General features: G+C 46.3%; 1 protein-coding gene across 8 annotated transcripts in view; it reads right to left on the bottom strand.

Annotated features, from left to right (window-relative positions):
* The window catches only part of AP1B1 (adaptor related protein complex 1 subunit beta 1), a 48,530-nt gene that overhangs the window by 31,585 nt on the left and 4,254 nt on the right, over positions 1 to 12,691 (bottom strand). For 6 of the 8 annotated variants that reach the window (XR_016022380.1, XM_019743076.3, XM_074321856.2 and 3 more), the window contains one exon: positions 1,305 to 1,367. Coding sequence is in view for 7 of the 8 variants with exons in the window: in XM_019743076.3 (XP_019598635.1) it covers positions 1,305 to 1,341 (37 nt within the window). In the remaining variant the exon portion in view is untranslated. Of the gene's footprint in view, positions 1 to 1,304; positions 1,368 to 3,763; positions 4,022 to 12,691 lie in introns of those variants that run through there. The other 2 variants (XM_074321857.2, XM_074321854.2) reach the window with 2 other exon arrangements.

The following is a 12,691-nucleotide window of genomic DNA, read 5'->3' as shown; positions in this document are numbered from 1 at the left end:
CCACACAAGGCATCTGATTCTCCTACCCCACTGCCTCCCCGCTAGCTGAGGCAGGTACCATCATCTGCATCTCTCATCAGAGCTGTGGTACTAGCCTCCCGGCCTCCCTCAGCTTCACCCCCTTCACTTCTTTTTAGAATCTGCCTTGGACCTGAACTTGCTTAAAACCGTCACTGATGTCAGATTTGGACCTAGGCATCTCTCTACAGACATTCCCCTCAAAAGAGAACACACAAAACCCCAGCACTGCCCCCCAATACACTCAGCACTAAGCTCATCCCCTCCGGCCTGGCTCTCCAGGCCCTGATCCCCGCACCTCTCCAACCTTCCTTCCATCACACTCTTGAGTAACTTGTGCTGAAGTGCTTTCCTTTCCCTGAATGTACCAAGGGCACTCACTCCGTTCCCCTCTGCAGCCCCACCCCTTTATCTAGCCAGGTCCACCCAGGCCTCTCCCACAGCCTCCTACACTTCCCTTATCATGGCACCCACTGCCTCTGGGAGGGATTACTACTTAATAAACTGTCTTCTCTGCTTAACCACCAGCAAAGCCAGTTTAGAGACTGTCTCCTCCACTGTACATGGAAGGTATTCTATAGAATTGGCTGGACCAATAAATGAAATGCCTGAGAAGGGGCAGCTGACCCAACGACGACTCTTCTAATCTGGTTAGCAGGCGTGTGCCAATCTCACTTGGAAGGAAGCAGGGAGGAAGGAAGGGCCAGTCAGAAGATGCTTACAGGGTCAAAGCATATCTGCCAGCTGCTACAACAGCCTCCGTTTCCCGAAAAGCAGAAACAACCACAATATGCAACAATATAAGATGAGCTTAGCAAATTTCAGTGCAGCGACTCAGTAAACTAATACTGAGTGGTCATAACTGTGGGGAAACGTTTATGATAATGTCAAATGAAAAACAGAACATAAACGCTGACTTCAGCGACATCAAACACGCGCCCTCGGATAAGGACGAGACACACATTATCGCTGTGGGGCCGCAGACAGCGCTCTGTACCCTCTGTCCTACGGGAAAAACACATCATATTTAACAGTTTGAAGCCATGGGGAACAAAGGGGCTCTTTTTCTGCACTAGGAGCTAACGCTCTTCCCTTCTAGAGTTCTAAAAGAAGCAGTCAATTTCTTACACCACCAACAGTTCAGTTTTCTGGAGCCACCGGGTTAAAGATGCTCTGGGTAATACCCATGACTCCTTCCAGGCCCCGGGTCACCCCCTGTGAGGAGCAAGCCGAGGGGTGGGCAGGGAAAACGTAGGCCAAGACCCCACAATGAAACAAAACAGTACCTTTCTTGGTCGTGGTGAAATATTTTGAGTCAGTCATTTTGGTCCTTTATCTGTGGCCAGACTCTGCAAGACAGAAAAGAGGGGTGACTTTCCGTTGTGTTCCATTCCATTTTCAGTGGTGGAGCACAGGAGGAGGCGAGAGGGATCCAGCACACATGCGGCACGGGAAGATAGCTTCTTATCTCTCCACTGGGCAAATGGACTAGTAGATAAATGGCTGATCAAATTTTGGAAGGCAATTCTGAAGATCTATCAAATTTTTGAATGGGCATACCCTTTGACCTAACAATTGTACTTCTAGGAATCTCGCCCACAGAAATATCTGCACAGGATGTAAAGGTTTTACTGCAGCACTGTCCATAACAATGCACCACTGGAGATAACTTCAGTGCCCATCGATAAGGGAACGGCTCCATACTCGGGAAGAGTGCACAGATTCGAAAGCACCGCACAATCACGGTGACAGCAGCCCCTTCGTGACCACTCTGCTCAGCACTGGTCTAAGGGCTCACGCAGGTGAACTCACTAGAGCCTCATCACAGCCTCACCAGGGTACTGTCATTGCCCTACAAAGTCAAATGAGCTTGGAAAATGTCAAGTTTAAATGTCAAGCTATGGAGATTCATTCTCCCCTCAGCTTTTCCAGCTTCTCTAACAGGGATATGCATCATTCATCTCTAGAGAGGGCTGGCATCCATACGCTGCAGACCCTACAGTGTTCCCCAATTCTAACTGGACAGTGCTCTCAAAGCACCTCTCAGGACATCTCCTAGAGTAAAACAGTGTGACATGCTCTTCAAAGGCAATAAGACAAAGAAAGTACCCGGGCTTGTTGAATGAGAACTTATTTAACAAGCATTTATCGGCACCTACTGTGTAACCTCAATAGTTCCTCTTGGTCAACAGATGAAAGATAAAAGAAGCTTTGTCGGAGCCAAGTGCCCTGGATACATGGCAGAGTCTTCTGGGATTGTTCTAACATTTATTAAGAAGCTATTATTGACTGAGCCCCTCTCAAAGTCAGGGGTTTTACACACATTCTCATTTAATCTTACCAATAAGGTAACTGCTTTTAACCCCATTTTTACAGATGAGGAAACTAAGGCCCAGGTAGGATAAGTAACTTGCCCAAGACCACATGGCTTGTAAGTGGCTGGACTGGGAGACCATTTCAGGTCTGAGCTCAGCATCTGTACTCTATTAATGAAGGAATTCTGCTTCCCCCTTCTGAGAGGGAGGACAGAGCCTGGCAGTGGCTAAGGACTCAGTCCAAAACACCTCGAGACTTTCAACTGTCATCTTCCAGTCTTACCTGTAGTTTCACACGGTAAGAAAACTACACAACCCCCAAAACAGACATTTAGTTGGAGAAAAATCACTCGCTTTGTCCCTTCTGTTGCCTCTATGGAAGAGACGCAAACATGTAACCCATGAACATCTTCCTTCAATTCATTACTATGTGGGGGAGAGATGGTGGGAGGGGTAAGAGGGATTAAGAATCATTTCAAAAGTCTCTGGAAACAAAGCCAACATAGCTTCTCTTCAGCCCAACTGTATTTTTCCAGACTAAGCTTGTATTTATGGCAGGATGGCAATGCGGCTGCTCTCCAACTGAGACAGCCATAGATTTTGTTTCAGTAATCAATGGAAAACAAATATGTACCGTCTTGGGGCTGCCTTAAGTCCTTTGTGGGTCCTAGGATAAAGGAACAAAGGCTTGGCTGATAAAATAGGATAAAGAAAACGACAGAATTCTACTTTCCTTTTGCTTTGCAAGGTTGAAAAGGGATGATGGTACTTTTCTATGGGAACTACAGGAAAGCACAGACGACGATGCCAGTCCTGCAATGGGGATGCTAAGTGCCACTCCAGGCAGCAGGAGTCAGGGCTGTGGACAGATCCACAAAGGGAGGACCCACATGGGTCTGGTCCACAGCTCCATCTGTCCTCCCCATTCACGCCCGGCCCAGGGAGCCACAGCTGGCCAGTGTTCAGTTGATATTGTTGAAAGAAATGAAAAGGGGCCACTGAAAATCCCAGGGAGCCTCAGCCTGCTCTTTGACAGCTCTGTTATGTAACTATTTGGCATTTATTTCCTACAGCAGTTTACTTACACTAAACACAGTTTTCTTTTCAGTGCACATAAAGCCGTTTTACCAGAGAAACCTCCCCAACCTAGAGGTTCTTTTTGGAGCTCTGAGAACGAGCAGGTAAACAGACATAACAGGATGTCTGTCACACAGTAAAGGGCTGCATGGCTTCAGAGGTCACAGGCTTGAGAGCACAACTAGCAGAGGTATTCCAAACTGTTTCTCAAGGTTAAGTTTAGTCTAAGAAGAGGGATCAATGAAGGCAAAAGGGGTTAAAAATTACAGGCCAAAAGAATCACAGAAAGTAACATGCAAATAATGCCAATGTTAAATCTAGAAGGAAATCAAAATGAACAAAGCAAATACTACCTTAGATGACTAACTTCAGCACTGCCCAGAAATTCTTCCTTCTCCAGTAGAGGAGGGTGTCAGGGGCTTTCCCCTGATCTGCAGGCACAACACAATTATCCGGGGGCCCTCAATTCCCAGAACATAACCTGCTGCTGACAGATTTGTGTTGTATGCAGTCAACCAGGTGGAGAAAAAGGTGGGAAATTTGGGGGATTAAAACAAGCAACAAAGCTGTAGAGTCAGTCAGGTCAAAACATCACAGCTGCTGACACCCCTAGAGCGTTGGGCTTTCAATGACACGCTTCCTTTTACAGGTGCTAAGCAACTGTACTCACAAACTTCAACTGCCAACCAGTGGGCTGGCGCTGGTTGCCTCTTTGCTCTGCAGTATCTATTTTGCATATCCCTCTGCAGAGGGCCCGATGGGGCTGGTGATGCAGAAATCAGATCCCTCTGAAATTCTTTCACATACAGGAAATTAGAGGAGGAAGGAGAGGTGGGGAGAAGTGAAAATGCTTTTGCAAAGCCCACCCAGGGCACAGATCAGAAAAACCTCACTTCACTGTGAAAAATCTCCTACACCCTGTTGATCTACTGAAGGTGATTATTTTATTGTGTCCTTTCACTGCCTCTTGGATGTCAGTGCAAGAGAGATTTTTCATTCTCTTTGCAGGAATGGAAAAAAACGTACAGTTCCGTCCTAAAGGAGCTCAGACTTGTAGAAGCTGCAGGAAAGACTGTGCTGGCCTTGCTCAGCTGTCCCCATACACCGCCATCCTACTAACGGAGGCCAAAGGGGCTAAGACCTTGTTCTTGGATGAATTCGATCGTGTACATGAGCCACAACAGAACGCAGGCAGCCAATTTAGGCAAGAAAAAGCTTAGGGTCTGGATTCCATCTTTGGAAGTCGCAGAGCACATTTAAAAAGCAATTTAATTGGAGGGAATTTTTGGTTCAGAAACTGTTCTGGCCAGTGTGATGAGTCACTTTTGCTAAGGAGACCCCTCAACTGAGCATTTACAGGCCAAGGAATGGCTCAAGGGGATGGCATAGTCCAAATGAAGGAAGGGCTGCTTTTGTCTCCAAGGAGCCCTGCTGCGATCCTGCCTTAAGTCTACCTTCCCACACCCATCCGAGGAAGATGACTCTGATGCCACAACCCCAGTCCAGTTCCTGTTCATCTGACTTTTTTTTTATATCCTATTAACATACCTGCTTCCCCTGCCACTAGGAATAAAGCCTGAAATAAAGTCGTTTTCTCTTAGGTTTTCTAGAATTATAACGACGTCCCTGGTGAGAATCACTGGCATACTGGCCAGGGACAAAGATGTAACGTAATCTAAGAGTGGAAAACAGGTCCTAGGAAGAAAAGGGAAGGGGAAAGAACTCATATGTTCCCAGCGAAAGACTCTGGATGGTTTTCTTTGGGATTTCAGCCACTGAAGTTAGGGTTAGGTTTAAGGAAAAACAAAACTCTTCACATATCTAAATGTGATTTTATGAACAAGAGATAAAGAATACCTTTCTGTGTTTTAAGCTAATGAAATGAATTTAATCTATAAAAATATGTTAAGAAAATAAGTATTGACTATATTTTAACTTTTCTCTAGTTCTCAAAGTTGCTAATGACAATTAATGACCTGTAAGGGAAAGAGTGCTGAACTAACTAAGGTTACAGTTCACTTCGTCTCTATAATTCAACTTCCCCTCTTGAAAATGGGGACTTCACCACCTGCTGCTCTACTTATTGCACGTATTTCTTCTGATGGAATCATGTGAGAATGAAAGCGAGTGTTAATGTGAACACTGTAAATATTGGGTGGTTCCATTTATATAAAATAGGCAAAAGCAACCTACAATGATGGACATCAGATCAGTGGATGCTTCTAGGTGGGAAGGCCTGACGTGAAGGGGCCACGAAAGAACTCTAAGGGTGACAGATATGATCTGTGTCTTGATGCAGACACTGGCCAAACTATACACTTAAGAGCTGAGCATTTTACTTGATGTAAATTGTACAAACATTAATTTTTTAAAATAACAATGTAAAACCCCCCAACGTTAGAGAAGAAAAATAGAACACTGTATAACCCAGAGGAAATAAAGCCTTTGTGAGCTGACATAAAATCATTTAAGTCTTAAAAGATCTATGAATTCAATTATGTAAAAGTCAAGTTTTTCTGCATGGATGAAAACATAAAAAAACACAAGACATATGATAAACACACACAAAGAAATTTGCATCACATCACAGACAAAAGCCTATTTTCCTTAACACATAAACTACAAATAGGACAATGACAAAGGATAAGGCCTGTTCATAGAAAATGAAGCGCCATGGTTTAAGCTTGCTGATAATAAAAGAAATGGAAATTGAAACTACAATGAAATTCCATCCATCAGCTTGGTAAAGACATAAAAGTCTAATAACACTGCATGTTGGTGCTGATGTGGGAAAATAGATACCTTCATACGGTGCTAATGAGTCTAAATCGCTATAGTTTCTATAGCAATTAGCCTTTGACCCGGCAATTCTGCTTCTAAGAATTTATTTTATTATAAACGTACAAAACTATGCATATAGTTACTCATATAGCATCCTTTGTAATAGCAAAATATTGTAAACACCTTAAGTTGTCTTCCATAGAGGACTTGTTTAAAAAATTAGGGCACAGCTTACAGACATATGGAATACTACACAACCAAGTAAAAGAATGAGGCAGTTCTACACGTGCTGGTGCAACACTCTCCAAGATCTGAAGTGAACAATGCAAGATGTACAAGTATATGTAGTTTACTACCATTTCTATTAAAAATAAAAATATGAATATTAATAAAACATAAATACCCATGTTTGCAAATACATCAACTGTCCTTGAAAGGGTAAACTAGAAAAGTTAACAGTGGTTTCCTCCAGAAAGGAAGGTGGATTACCAAAGGATGGACGAGAGACTGACTTTCATCAGTCACCTTTTTATGTCTTGGGAATTGTATATCCTGTGCCTGCATCACCTTTCTTATGAATATAATACAGTTTGGAAAACAATGGTGCATCTACCCCAAACTCCCACGCTCATCCTTTTCTCTCAGGTCAAACACCACCGCACCAGAGGAGCCTTCTCTGGCTCCAGAGGGCAGAGGCCTCCTGACATCTGACTCAACTATCGTGGACTTTTCCACAGCCCTTCTCACGCCTCTTACTTTGGGATTTGTCCTGTTTAATGCTGTCAACCCAGTGACTGGCACTATGCCTGGCACATTCCAGGAGCTCACCAAATGTTTGCTGACAAAATGAAGGAAAACACAGGTTCCCAGAGAAGCTACAAAACCAAGGGCCCATAACAGATCAAGACAAGATTCTCCGATGAGTGCCAGACACTGACGACTGGGCAGACCAAGAACATAAGGTTTTGCAGTTAACGTTCAACAAACATGGCAAGGCATCAGTGCCAAGATGGCTGCCAAGAAATCTAGCTTTACTACCAACAGCTGTGTGATGCTGGGCAAATCCCTCCATCTCTGAGCTTCACTTTTACCAATTGTCAAACGAGAGAATTCAGATTAATGGCTTTTCAAGCCCCTCCTTGCTTTTAAACCGCTTAAAACAAAAGTGTAACTGCTCTGGTTGCTGTAAGAGTGGGGGTCCTAGAGCCTGGCTCAGTCCACTATGCCCAACTCCCAACCCCCTCACCAGGGGCCCTCCAGACCAACCCATAGTCCCATGGGACCGTTCGAAAATCAGTCTAGTAAATGACAGACAAAGTCCCTCCTACATCTCACAATCTAGGACAAACCCATTTCCTCACCAATGAGTGCTCTTCGTGGGTACCAAACAAGAGGAAATGGAGCATGATCATTCTCAGAGCACAAAAGACGTTTCCAAGAGGACAAAAGAGAAAAATTCAGAATGCAGCCAGGGCCAGCGAACATTAGGTTTTCAGTAGGAAGGAAAGGAGCAACAAGCCAAGCAATTGCCCAGATGGCAGCCAACGGCCCGGGGAAGGCCTGTTCTAGGCTCAGGACAGTGACTCAAGTTAGAGCAGCCCATGCTCTGCGGCCGGATGAGGCACGTCGCAGCACTGGCACGTCGCACTGCACGCTCGGGGACTTAACAAGGGGGACGACTGGCACTGTGAGATCAGCCAGAGCAGAAGCTACAGGAAAGGCAAAAGGGAGAGAGACACTCGGCAAGGTCTGATCCAGCTGCCAAGACCCATCTCTGAAATCAAGGATACTCAGGCAGGGAAAACCGATTCCAGAAAGTCTGTGTTGATGGCTTCCAACGTCAGTATTGAAATTGTTACTGTTAAATCCTTGCCTGATGAAGAGCTGTTCAGAAACTTGCTCCGAGGCACAGGTTAGCTCAAGGACAGGCAAGACTAAGCGAGGAAGTGAATAAAAGGGGCCACGTGTCTTCATTTGGAACAGAAAAGCCAAACGTTGATCATCCCAGTGTTTTGCTGTTTCAGTTCTGTCTCAAGAGCAGAGGTTGATTTATTCCACAAATATTCCCTGACTCTATGCCATGTTCTGGATTGTGTCTCTGCCCCACGAAGCTTAGGGTTTAATAGAGATGATAACTCCACTCACTACCCAGTAACACCTCTCCTCACCTGTCCAATAGTCTTTTAAAAAGGAAAGGTCCTCATGGGTAAGTACTAAAGTTCACTTTACAGCCAGGGGAAACAGGTAAGGCCAATTCAAAGAGTAAAAGGTGAGTCAGCAGTAGAGAAACAAGATTTCAGACTTTCTCTCCGAGACAATGGAGTCACCAAACTCAGACAGATAGGCTCTTTCAAGTCAGCTCAATAACTATGAAAAAATGAGCTGTGTTCCTCCTCAGGCTTGGCATGCAATTTGGAACCAAGGTGGCAGTGGTGTAGTGATGGCAAACGGAGGTCTGCTATGAGCCAAATACTAGGTACAGAACTTCAAATTTAATCCTCACAATAATCAGTGATGGTATTGATAAAATCAGAAGTTTACAGCTGAGGAAATGGAAGCCCAGAAAGGTCATGGCATCTTCCTGGAGTCACACAGCCAGAAAACGGCAGTGCTGCCATTCTCCGCCCTTACCCCATAACGAGGTCCTGCTTGCCCCGCTGTCAAGCGAGGCAACTCCTCCCTGAATGAAGCCCTGGCAGAAACGCACACACTCCAGGCCAAAGGGTACGGGAAATGTGTTGCCACACGTCCCTCCAGTCCCTTGAATGCTGAATGACAGGTTATTTTAGGGCCAGCCCATCCAGTTTGGACAGTGAGAACACCAAGTTTGGTACCTACCGTGCCTAGTGAAAGCCTGTCTAGATGAGCTTGCTGGGTTATGGGCCTCCTGGGATCTGGATGAAAATTGATTGGTCAAAATCAATCTCCTGAGACCTATTAGCAATTAAAGCCTCAAATGAAAAGGAACTAAAGGAGGCAAATGCCACAATGCAAATGTCCCTACAGCAGCACTGAGTCTCTAGAACCTAATTTTAGAACCAGGTGCTAGTTCTCAACTACCTACAAGCAGTAATGTGTGGAAAGATCTGCTGTGAAGAAAAAGGAAAGCTCCTCTGGACTTGAAAACACAAACAAACTGGGGCTTCTTCTGAACAATACTTGAATTAATCAAGATGAGGAAAAAGACGCCAAAGACTACAGAATAAGGTTCCTTAAACTCTGTTTTCCCACTTATACAATGGGAACACTTTCTGAAGATCTGTCAGGTTTCACAGTCGTCCATTCAGCATGTCACAGAGTGGAGTACCGCTGGCTCTGACTGAGACTGTACCCCACGCAGAAGCACAGCACACAGCAGACTAAGGAAAGTCTTCTCCCAGTGGTTCTGACACATTCCGAGGCCAGGTAAAGGAGTGCAGGTGAGCAGCAGAGGGACGATGCCTTCCAGCTCACTGCCATCAATGCTCAAGAAGGGTTCTGAGACCGGTAGAGAGTCAAGGGAAACCCTCTTAGATGAAGGTTTGCCTAAACATGAAAAGATGGGGCAGATTTGGAAAGGGAGGGGTGAAGGTGACTTGGAGAAGACCCCACAAGACGCCAATCTAACAGGAAGCGAACTGAGAATAACTAAACCACCAGCTGGGGTGCAGGCTCTGTACTAGGTGATTTATAGCCCCCCTGTCCTTTAATTCTCAAGGTAACATGTTTCAAAATGAGGAATTAGAGGCGCTGAGAGAGGAGTGACTTACCTAAGGAGAAAACAAGCACGCGTGTTCAGGAGTCTGGAAGGGAAGGAGACCCTCTGCCTGGCTAAAGGCCAGGACTTGGAAGGGAAGGAGCTGATGAGGCAGGCAAGGAAGGATGAGATTCAAAGATGGGCTTGGGCGCCAGAGCGTTGGATCCTGGCGGCAGAAGATGCAGCGGTCCTGGCCAACGAGAAGTCTCACGCAGACTAGCGTGGCCACTGCACACCGCGCCCTCCTCCTGGAAACCCGTTCTTCCCGTGGATTCCAGGATGCCATGTCCTCTGCTTTCCCTCCTACCCCACTGTCTGCTGCTCCCCGTCTCCTTTGTTAATGCGTCCTCCTTTCCCTCTCCTTCAACACTGGCGTGCCCAGGGCTCCTGCCTGGTACCTCTTCCCTTCTCCATCTATGCTGTCTCACCTCTTTGGTGACGTCGTCCAGTGTCAGGGCTGTAAGTATCATCTACGTGCTGACAACTTGACAGCCCCAGGCCCAGCCTCTCCCCATATACCCAAACGGCCTAACTGACATCTAACCTTGACTGTCTACATGGCTAACAGGAGGCTCAAACTTATCATGACAAAAACTGACCTCCGGTTCCCCAACTGGCTCAGCCTGCAGTCTTCATTACGTAGTTACTGCCAATATCATCTTTAACAGGTTCTCAGGCCAGAAACCTTGGTTACCCTTGACAACACACACTCTCTCTCTCGCTCATATCCCACATCTAATCTAGCGGCAAACCCTACTGGGTCTGACTCGAAATGAATCCAGAATCCAGGAAGCAGCGTTTCATCAGCTCCATCACGCCCAGCAGGCCGCAGGCCACTATCGCCTCCCATTGGGCTGCTACCAAAGCTGTGTCCACACTGCCCCCCACAACCCACCTCAGCAACAGGCAGAACAATCCTATTACAGTCTAAGCCAGCGGCACACCTTTGCTTAAAATCCTACAACGGTTCCCCGTCTCCCTGAGTAAAAGCCAAAGTCCCCATCCTGGCCTCATGGCCTCTGAGGCCCTGTATGTGATGTACACCCCCTTCTGTCTCTCTCACACACACCCTCCCTGCCACCACCTCTTCGAATTCTTCTCGCACTGTTCTCGCCATCACTCCCTCAGTTCCAGCCATATGGGCCTCTTTGCTGACCCTTGAACAAAACAGGCATGTTTCTACCTCAGGACCTTTGCACACATGGTTTACTTTTCCAGGGAGGCTCTTTCTCCAAATAGCCTCATGACTTAGTCTCTCACCTCATTTAAATCTTGGCTCAAATGTCACCTTCTGACTGAGGCCTTCTCTGACCACTTTATTTAAAATTGCATACATCGCCAACCAACCCACCTCACTTTCTAGTCTTCTTTCTCATCTTGTTTTGTCTTCAAAGTACGTAATACCAACATTCTATAAAATGTATTTATATTGTCTATTGTTTTCTCCTTCCATACTATAAATTCCACGAGGAGAAGGATTTTGTCCCTTTTGTTCACTACTGTAGTCCCAGCTCCTAGACTGCTACCTGGCAAATAGTAGGGACTCAATAAATATCTGAATGACTAGTGCTGAACTCTCCTCTTGAGGAAATCTCACGTTCTGTAAAACCATCCTAGCTGTCTAGCTGACAGCAACTGCCCAGTGTTCCAGTCACAGGGTTTGCCAGGATCAGAGGATACATCTGATGTGGTTGTCAAGCTATTTTGACAAAATCGAAATTGAAAATGCCAAACCCCATCGCCAGTTTTACAGCCAATAAATGTAAGTAAATAAATTATAAGAGGGAAAAGAAAGGGCAGAGGGTAGACGATCAGGCAGCAACGTCTCTATTGGGAGACATGTTCAGGCCACTTCCCTCAGGGAGGCCAGACCACCGTCCCCTGCTCCACAGGCATCAGTTCACAGAGTAACCAGAACCGTGGGAGGTGGGGGACAAATGCTGGGGGAGAGGCTTAACGGGGCTCTGACACAGGCTATGAAGTGAGCACAGCTGGGCCCTTCCCTCTGCCTACAAGCCCTCAGGCCCACGGGAACGTCTGCGTTCCTCTCACTGCCTTTGCACATGCTGAGCCTCTGCCTGGATTATCCCGTCCGGCTTTGAGAGTGGCTGCTCCAACTTACCCTTCAAATCTCAGCTTAGATGACATCATATCAAAGATACGATCCCTGCACGCACTAAGTAGCAATTTTTCTGTCCTCACCCCCTAGTAGTCCTATTGAGACGTTTACTGACCAGCTCCCGCAGTTCATAAACAGGTCTACATGCCGGGGCTGCAGCAGTGAATGAAACAGACAAAAACCCTTCCCTTCATAGAGTACACATCCTAATGGCAGACGGGACCCTAAGCAAGACAGACCAGTGAAATGCACAGCATCTCGGATAGTGATCCAGTGCTACGGAGCAAAGGAGAGCAGAGAAGGCTAGGGAGTGTGGGGGAGGGGAGGTTGAAATTTAACTAGGGAGGCCACGGAAGGCCTCCTTGAAGTGACAGGTGACACTGTCCAGGCATAAGAAATAGTCCGGGCAAAGGTTGGAGTGTACCTGGCCTGCTTGAGGAACACGAGGAAGGTGACATGGCTCGAGCTGAGTGAGCAATGAGGGGTGTAGGGGGGTATGAGATCAGACGAGAATGGAGGGGGCCTTCCAGATCCAGGTAAGGACTCTGGCTTTTACTCTGAGTGAGCTGGGAGCCACTGAGGATTCTGAGCAGGAGTCCCGAAATCTGACTTACATTTTAACAGGTGCTGGCTGCTAATGCTTCT

Source organism: Rhinolophus sinicus, chromosome 9 (genome assembly GCF_057876585.1).
Source record: "Rhinolophus sinicus isolate RSI-liver-muscle chromosome 9, RSI-T2T, whole genome shotgun sequence".
Taxonomy (NCBI): domain Eukaryota; kingdom Metazoa; phylum Chordata; class Mammalia; order Chiroptera; family Rhinolophidae; genus Rhinolophus; species Rhinolophus sinicus.
The sequence above is the reverse complement of the archived record's forward strand: the minus strand, read 5'-3'. Positions and strand labels throughout refer to the sequence as shown.